The sequence below is a fragment of the Alnus glutinosa genome, chromosome 6 (genome assembly GCF_958979055.1).
Source record: "Alnus glutinosa chromosome 6, dhAlnGlut1.1, whole genome shotgun sequence".
NCBI lineage: Eukaryota > Viridiplantae > Streptophyta > Magnoliopsida > Fagales > Betulaceae > Alnus > Alnus glutinosa.
Genome location: NC_084891.1, coordinates 21,384,868 through 21,394,095, shown reverse-complemented (window position 1 = coordinate 21,394,095; position 9,228 = coordinate 21,384,868). Strand labels below are relative to the sequence as shown.

The following is a 9,228-nucleotide window of genomic DNA, read 5'->3' as shown; positions in this document are numbered from 1 at the left end:
TATGAAATAGATGGAAGCTTAGTTTAAATTATTTACACATATGGGGTTGCCTTGCTAAAGAGAGGATTTATAATCCTCGCCTTAGAAAATTAGATTCAAGGACAACCAGCGGATCTTTTATAAGCTATCTAGTAAACTTTAAAGGGTTTTAATGTTTTATTATCCTTCGTATAATCTTAGAGTTGTTGATTGTAAAATTTCTAGAGGATGCAGAACCTAGTGGGAGTGCTCATTCACATAAATTGGAATTTGAGGAAGCACTAGAGTTGGCTAAATTTCCTCCTCATAGAGGATGATTGATTGTATTCAGGGAAAATCAGATTGATTATCCTGAGCCACAATCAGTTCTGGAACAACCAACTCATACAGAACAGGTTCAAAAGTCTATTTTCCCATTGCAAAAATGCAGAGGAAGTAGAATTAAGAAAAATCCTATAGAATAAGGAGATCAACAATTCTTGGTAATCATGTTGTATATCTCCCAGAGTCTGATATTAACATTGGACACAAAGATGAACCAAATTTGTTTTCACATGCTATGAGTGGAGAAAACTCCACATTAAGATTCAGTGCCATGAAGTGAGAGTTAAGTCCATGGCTGAAGGGTCGAGCTAGGCTCGTAGCCAATGGTTTTACTCATAAGGAGGGCATTGATTATTGTGAAACATTCTCTCCAGTGTCCAAGGATGGTTCATCAAGATGATCATAGCATTAGTAGCTTATTTTTGATCTAGAGCTACACCAAGTGGATGCGAAAACAACTTTTCTGAATAGGGATCTTAAAGACGAGGTTTACATGAAACAATCAAAGGGTTTTATAAATAACAGTCAGAAAGCTTGCAAATTAAAGAATTCTATTTATGGCTATGATAGATCTCTCAATGGTAATATACTTTTTACAAGGTTATTGTTTATAGAAAAACCTTGTTGATTAGTATGTATACCTTAAGGTCAGTGGGAGTACAGTAATCTTTCTAGCCCTATATTTGCAAGTGGTGATTTAGTTTTGCTACATAAAGTTCACAAAACTTTGAAATGAAGGATTTGGGTGAAACCTCTTATGTCTTTTGACATAGAGATTCACAGAGACATAAAGAATATTAACATTGTCTCAGAAGGCCTACATTGAAAAAGTTTTGGGAAAATTTAGAATGAAGGATTTGCACCTTCAGTAGCAATTAAGAGGGACTAATTAAATACAGATTAATATCCCAAAAGGTATTGGAATAAGGGCAGATGAAAAGTTTTAAGTGTCTGCATTATACATAACCATATGACTGACAATAAGTATATTGAGTCAATAAAGTGCTGCAAATAAAGTCTTGCGGTATATGCAAGGAACCAAGAAGTACAACTTAACCTAAGGATACACTTTCCATTTGAAGGTGGTTAGTTGTTCAGATTTGAGTTTTGCTGATTGTGTAGATAGTAGAAAGTCTATTTTAGGGTATATATCTTTTTATTGAAGGATATATCCTAGAGATGCAGTATGCAGACTATAGTTGCTACGTCTACCAAGAAAGCTAAAAGTCTAGCGTGCTATGAATTTAGTACACAGGCATGATGGTTGAGACATTTGTTGAAAGTCTCAATCTTGTCGATTTTACAGTTAGACCATAAAGATACTCTGCGGTAATTCTACTATAATCTTCTTTTATAAGAATAAAGAGTAGAAGCAGAAGTAAATCGACATCAAGTATCTCAGTATGAGAGATAACATTAAGAGACATAAAGGGTCTATTGAGCATATAAGTACTGAATTAATGATTGCGGATCCCATGACTTAAAGTTTACCGGTAAAGAAAGAATAAAGTCATGAGGAATATATGAGACTCATTAATTCATTTTCGCTTGGTTTGTCTCTTTTTGGTCTATAGACATAAAGTTATTGTAATAAAGATTTTTTGTGCACATTTGTTATTTTATCCATGAGGATAAATAAAGTTGGACCCGAATGACTTATAGGAAGTTCATTCATAAAGCTTGATTATCCATAAGGTACTCATGTAAGGAGTGTTTTACATCGTGATACATGGAAGGGACGACCTAATTTTATAATGGTTTTACCGCCATGATTCGTGTGAAACATTTCTTAACTGAGTTGGAGGATTCCATAAAAGATTGGCCAAAACTAAAGAACCTAATACCATATGGTCATGTGTTATAAAGTCCAAGTGGGAGAATATAATATATTATTCCTTTTTGGTTGTGGCCTTTATATCACATTTACAGTATTTACTATGTTTATTATTTTTTCAATAAACATATACGGCATTATGGATATTTCCATTAATTTAGATTACCGTAAATATGGAATCGGTATTATGGTTATTTCTATTAATTTAGATTACCGTAAATATGGAATCGGTTAATTGATTTTAAAATCAATTAACGATATTGTTTCCTTGATGGAAGGAAACAAATACGGTGTTTACCATTTTGAGGGTCCCTAACCTAGCCTATAAATAGAGTGCCTGTGTACACCATCAGTACGGCAATCAAGCAATAGGCATAGGTTAGAAGATCCCTCAAATAATCTTTCTTGTTCTTCAGATGGATCGTGGAGACGCTTGAGCAAACATGGCTAGAGGTAAGCCTAAATCCTGTTTATTCGTTTTCCGCTGCGCATGTTAGATTAAATAATATGTTGATTATTTCTAACACACCGATATATTGTAACTCCTAATTCCTTCCGGGATTTGATTCATACACAACACCATCACAACAACCACACAACAACCCCTCACATGAGGGTGGGCCCCAGTGTGTGGGGTCCACCCTCATGTGAGGGGTTGTTGTGTGATTGTTGTGTTGGTGTTGTAAATTTAACATTTTCCATTCCTTAATGCATAGATCGAGGACCACATATATATATATACGAGTATATATATCTAGCTAAAGCCAATTGAGCTTCCTCAGAATATCAGAAGCAGTTCTGCTTTAAAGGACCACCGGGAGAATTAAGAAGAACTCAAAAAGCAAACATGGGATATAAAACTTGCCATCCCCGGCCTCAACGACCTACTGAAAATGATGCAAGTGGTATATAAAGTACTCTCCCGGCCTCTCTCTAATTGCTAGTTACTTGTTTAATAATTGTCAAGAGTATCGAAAGTACTTGCATTTGCTCGATCAATCTGGTGTGAATATAATCCACTAATAGTTTTTTCCTGAACATATTTGCCAATGGGTAGGTTTGCATGAACACTAACTTATCAAAAGATCTGTATGATTAAGCTGCATGGTCAGAATTCTCGCTTGCATCTCAAACACGTATTGGATTTAAGTGTAATAATGTTGAAAAATGAACCTCAAAGCTGCGCTTACTTCAGTCATATCTATTATTTACTTTTATTTATTGCGTAGTATTTTTTTGAGGATGGTAACATTGAACTCTAGGTCAATTATGAATTTATGCTATCCTAATACCATATCAAAATTATTTCAACTGCAACAGATAGCACATAAAACCCCCCTCTTGAGAGGGGAAGAGGCTGAATAAATTACCTAAAGGTTTCATATGATACATTTAAAAGTTTAAGAATTACTCTACTTATCAAAAAAAAAAAAAAAAAAAGTTCAAGAATTACTCTACTGCCCAAGCCTTTGACGTCTGATTGAATATACAACTATTAACAAAAAGTATCAAAATAATTAGCTTTATGTTTTCTCGAATATAATTTTTTTTTTTCTTTATTTTCATCACAGGAATCGTACTATCAACTAGAGATCTCCCACCAGCTCATTATACATTTCAAATCAAGAATTTCTCATTACTGTTAGGGATGGAGGAGGAAAAATGTCACTCAGGCCAGTTTGAAGTTGGCGGCTATCAATGGTGCATCTTCAGAACTCCTCTTCTCCTTTAAACTGTTTCTTTCTTTTTGGTCTTTTTTTTTTAAAAAAAAAAAAAAGAAAAAGAAAAAAGAATAGAAAAATATGAGCATTTTCATTTCCATATATATCTAGGAGATTGGCACCCTACCCAAATGGGAGAAAGAACAGCAATGGGGACGGTCACATCTCTGTATACTTGGCAATAGCAGATACCAATGATCTTCAACCTGGCTGGGAGGTTAAGGTTAACACAATACGATTCTTTGTCCTTGATCAAATCCGAAGCGAGTACCAGATTATCCAAGGTAGCTTTTCTTTGCTTGCAATTTGTTAATTTCGATGTTCCTCGCTAATATATTTATGTTGGGATTTGATAAGTGACTTTACAATTGCTTGTGAACCTCACCAACTTAGATGCAAATGGGAGAGTACGCTTTCGAAACTGGAAGACTGAGTGGGGATTCGCCCAGTTGCTTTCCCATGATACTCTCAATGATTCATCAAACGGCTATCTTGTTGATGACTCTTGTGCCTTTGGGGAGGAAGTTTTCATAACTTGTAAAGGGGAGTGTTTGTCGATGATAAGTCAACCTCAAAGTAATTATTTCACTTGGAAGATTGACAACTTTAACAACTTTAAATGCTTGAAACAGAAATTTTATTTCTCTGAGCAATTCACTGTTGAAGGGAGAAAATGGTATGATTGACGTACGTTTCACAGCTCTTTTATATATATCAGACTTATTCTGTTAGTTTACAACCTTTTGCTTTATATTTTGGAATATGGATATAGGAAGTTGAAGCTCTTTCCAGAGGGAGACGGAACAGGGGCCGACACATGCTTGTCTCTCTATCTGGTATTAGATGGTTCAGAAATTCTTCCCCCCGACAGAAAATTGTACGCAAAGTACAAGTTGCGAATAAGGAACCTGTTGGGGGTGAATGCCAATAACAAAATGCATAGCGAAAATTATCTACTCCTCTTTGTGTAAAGTAAATAGTCAATCTAGCTAGCATCATAATATCAACTCATCCAAAAACAATGCAGAAAAATAAATCCAACAACCATCACAAGCAAGACACCAAAATTTTTACGTGGAAAACCCTCCACTATCAACAATAATGGGCTTACAAATTGTCTTCTCTAGAATAATATCTAGAGGTTATCATCACATCAAGAATACACACATTCTTGGATTAAAACATAAATTCATCACTATAAAAGTGGATTCCAACAACAACAAAGAAAGGTCTCACCAAGTGGGGATGAACAACCGAGCAACTGGAGAGGAAGTTCAACGATCGACACCAGTCAATGCGTAGCCCTCGTCGTCAGGAACAACATATTGAAATTTCATCAAGATCTGACCATAAATGACCCTCTAATCTCTGACGGAAATGGATATGTGTAAAACACTATTTTTCTTCTCCTCCCTCACTGTTTGCTCGAGCTTCTGTTTCAAAAAAAACAAAGCTTCCCTCTCTATCTAAAGCTTCAAAGAACTGCAAGCCTTCCTTTTTATTTTTTTTCTTTTTCTTCTTCATTTGGGCGACTTGCCCTCTGCCAACAGAAACAGAGGCGACAGCCTCTGTTTCTTTGGCTTATGGGTTGGTCCCCCCACGTAGGAGGGACCACCCAACAGAACCAAACCATTAGCAAGCATCTTGAAAGGACATGTATGTTCTCTTATGCAAAAATATGCTGTAAACCTTCATTTCTCGCTTGAATTTACATATGACCAACTCTTGTCTCTTACAGTTGAGTACTGGCTCCAAGAACCCGGCTACTGTTATGGTTCCTCCGAATTTTTGGCACTGACAGATCTCAAGTGCTGTCACAATTTCGGTTACAGTCATGTTTGCTCCTACCTCGCGGGCTACTTGATAGATGATAGTTTGTTCGTTGAATGCAAAATTGATGTCATTTCCGTAGTTAAAGGATTTCACCTCAAATTAATATTATGTTTAAATTGGAGAATAGATTGCAATATTCTGGCGTCTCCTTTTTCTTTTCTTTAGAAGGATATTTAAAGTTTTTATAGGATAAAAGTCCTATTTGCATGTGCTCAAAGTTGAATTTGTTCAATCCATTGCACTGGTTAAGAGGCATATATATATGGCCAGTACTTTTTTGCTATGTGGCATACTTTCAAGGACTTGTGTCTAATAATATGTGGCAGACCTAATTTGATCAACTTTCTTAGTGTTTTTTTACTGTTTTGGTATATTGATAACATTCAAATTAAACCAAGTCCTGTTGGTGAACATTAAATTTAATTTACACCTTTACCACTGAAGTTGTCGAGAAATAGATCTATGTAAGGGTTATGTATATAATGTTTGTCTTTGCAAATGAATTACTTTGGGGATTTACTTTTGCTACAGTACTATAAAGTACCTACCAATGGTTTTGCCACGTTTCTGCTAAGAAAGGTACCATTATAACATAGAGATACGATACATTACCACTCAAAGACATAATTCCTGACCACCTTTGTCCACGTGGCAACTTATTCTTTTTTTAATATCTTTTTTTTAAAAAAAAAAAAAAAAACCTAAAGCGAATTGGGGGACTACTTTACCATATGGGCAAGGTGGTCAAGAGTTGTGTCTTGGAGTGATAAAAGATCATATCTCTATAAATATATCAGCAGTCTAGCTTATATAATTTCTGGAGACACTATGGAAACGCTATGTTCTTATTAGATATTTCACTTACCATTAATTTTTCTTCACTATATCTTTGACCGTTGGCTTTAGTGGTGGTGTAAGACCAAGAACATAAAAAATAAAAAATAAAAAAATTATAATAATAATATAAAATTAAGAAATTAAGTTGATAATGAGATTTTACAATAAATGCATGTGAGCTCTCATTTGGTAGACTGCCCTTATTAATATGATTTTGTTTATATTTTTGATACCTTGGAGAGTATGAGAATTTGTATAGCTCTTATGCAACGATGAATCAATAGTTTTCCCACAACCTGAATTTGATAGAATGTGGCATTCTTATATTCTATCATTAGACATTTAATTTTGCCATCGGATTCAGCTTGTGTCCGGTGGAGGGTGGGTAGGAGAAATTTTTCCTTTTTATTTACAATTTTGTTTTGTTTTTTTTTTTTTGGGAAATTCTATTCGATAACTAAATTATCTTCTTTATAACTTAATTCATTGATAATTTTATTAACTTTATAGTGTAATTAAATAGACACTTACAGATGCAGTGTGAAAGTAATGGGTCTCAAAACTGTGATCAGTCTATTAAGGAATTGAGGCAAACATAAGAGAAAACCCAAACTCTGGTTATTTTTTTATTGATAAATTTATCAAAACAAAACTGAACCGCTCTCTAACTCCTTTGTAGATACTAATAACGAGCAAAAGGAAAACTAAACCTATTAAGGAAATGCCTGTAATAAAGGAAAATTGCAATCAAATACAATCCTAATTTAAATAACAGAATAAAATAAAATAAAATCTTCAATAAATTCTCCATATGGCCGATCATGTCTTCCCCCCCCCCCCCCTCTTTGATCCAATCCATTAATGTGCACGCGATTCACAATCTAGAGATCGCATTGTCTCTCTTGGTCTCGGGAGCTCAAGATGGGCTCTCATAATAGATCTCTTGGATCTTTTTCTCTTGTGACATTGTAAGGGGATTTGTGATTAATAGAGAAAATGGAAAGGGAAGATACTGAATAATACTGGTATTGATAGTTCTGAGCGATTCGAGAGGCTCAGTCTCTCCAAAGGAAGGATCACAATAATTCTCAAGTGTGTTCTATTCCCTTACTACATAGTTCTTATATAGACTCGGTTAGGAATCTTCTGCTCTCTCTCTCCTTGACAGTAAGCAATAACAAACTTAGGGTAAAATAGTAAAAGAACAATAAGAATAACAGATTCTGGAATACTTCTAGAATTCTCCTTGCAACGGTCTACACCTTCCTGCTACGTCATTCCTTCTTAGCTGTCTATTGGTAATAACCCATGGTAGATTGATACCCATGGGCTAGTCCCCTGATAGGCCCATGACAAGGCCTCTCCCATCAGAGCACCTTGCCCACAAGGTGCGGGTATTGATGTTGAAGATCCCATAAAAGCTCCCAGGTAGCATCGGCCGAAGAAGCACCCATCCAACGAACAAGGACCTCTGTAGCCGCTTTGCCGCGACATTTGACCATTCGGCGTGCAAGCAACTCCTCTGGCTCGAGGCGAATTTCACCAGTATCATCGATTGGCGGGAGGGTGGAAAGAGGTGTGATGTGTAGACCCAGTTTCTTCTTCAAGCAAGACACGTGGAATACTGGGTGAATACGCGTGTCAGAAGGCAGGTCCAGTTCATATGCAACAGACCCAAGGCGACGTAAGACTTTAAATGGTCCGAAGAAGCGAGGAGAGAGCTTCAGGTTTCGGCGCAGAGCAACGGTTTTCTGACGATAAGGCTGAAGGCGCAGAAAAACCCAGTCGCCAGGCTGAAATTCACGTTCAGTGCGATGTTTGTCAGCTTGAGTCTTCATCCGATGCTGGGCCTCGCGCAGATGCTCCTTAAGAATAGAAAGGACAGTAGAACGATCCCTCAACTGGGAGTCGACTGCGAGATTAGCTGAGGTGCCAGGAATGTAGGATAAAAGAGAGGGTGGTGGATAGCCATAAACAGCCTCAAACGGTGTAAGACTAGTAGAGGAGTGGTGGTTAGTATTATACCACCACTCAGCCATAGGAAGCCACACACTCCATTCTTTTGGTTTGGCACCCGTATAACACCGAAGGTAGGTCTCAAGGCACTTGTTGAGAGCCTCTGTTTGCCCATCCGACTAGGGGTGGTAGGCTGAGCTGAAGGCCAGAGTAGTGCCCTGGAGACGGAATAGTTCCCGCCAAAAAGAGCTAGTAAACACCGGGTCACGGTCCGAAACAATTGTTGCCGGCAGCCCATGTAATTTGAAAATATTGGCCAAAAAGGCTTGAGCAGCGGTAGCAACAGTATACGGGTGAGCTAAAGAGATGAAATGTCCATATTTGGAAAAACGATCGATGACGACCATGATAACAGAAAAACCATGAGCCAAAGGAAGGCCCTCAATGAAGTCCATGGAGATGTCTGACTAGATCCGGGAAGGTATTGGCAAAGGCTGGAGCAGGCCTGGGGAGGGCAGTGTCTCATGCTTATTTGTTTGGTACACCAAACATTCACGAACAAATTTCTTAATATCAGCACGCATCCCTGTCCAAAAAAAATTTGCCTTGGCACGCTGGATGGTCTTGTGATACCCGGAGTGTCCTGCCGCGGGATTGGCGTGGATGAATTCCAAAAGTAGTTGCTGAAACGGTGAACCCTTCACAATCCAAAGTCGACTTTGCGAAGGATCAAACCCTGCTGCA

At 37.2% G+C, this 9,228-nt stretch overlaps 1 protein-coding gene across 1 annotated transcript; it reads left to right on the top strand.

Annotated features, from left to right (window-relative positions):
- The first annotated feature begins 3,785 nt into the window (after positions 1-3,785).
- Positions 3,786-4,829, top strand: LOC133871607 (uncharacterized). Its single transcript, XM_062309033.1, has 4 exons — positions 3,786-3,838; positions 3,970-4,142; positions 4,252-4,534; positions 4,631-4,829. The coding sequence occupies exons 1-4, from the start codon at positions 3,786-3,788 to the stop codon at positions 4,827-4,829; spliced, it is 708 nt and encodes a 235-aa protein (XP_062165017.1).
- Positions 4,830-9,228: the final 4,399 nt, after the last annotated feature.

Excerpts from the sequence above, each read along its gene's own strand:
- LOC133871607 (XM_062309033.1), top strand. The coding sequence starts at position 3,786 with ATGGAGGAGGAAAAATGTCACTCAGGCCAGTTTGAAGTTGGCGGCTAT. Across the intron at positions 4,143-4,251 it reads CGAGTACCAGATTATCCAAG|ATGCAAATGGGAGAGTACGC; the intron begins GTAGCTTTTCTT and ends TCACCAACTTAG. Across the intron at positions 4,535-4,630 it reads ACTGTTGAAGGGAGAAAATG|GAAGTTGAAGCTCTTTCCAG; the intron begins GTATGATTGACG and ends ATATGGATATAG.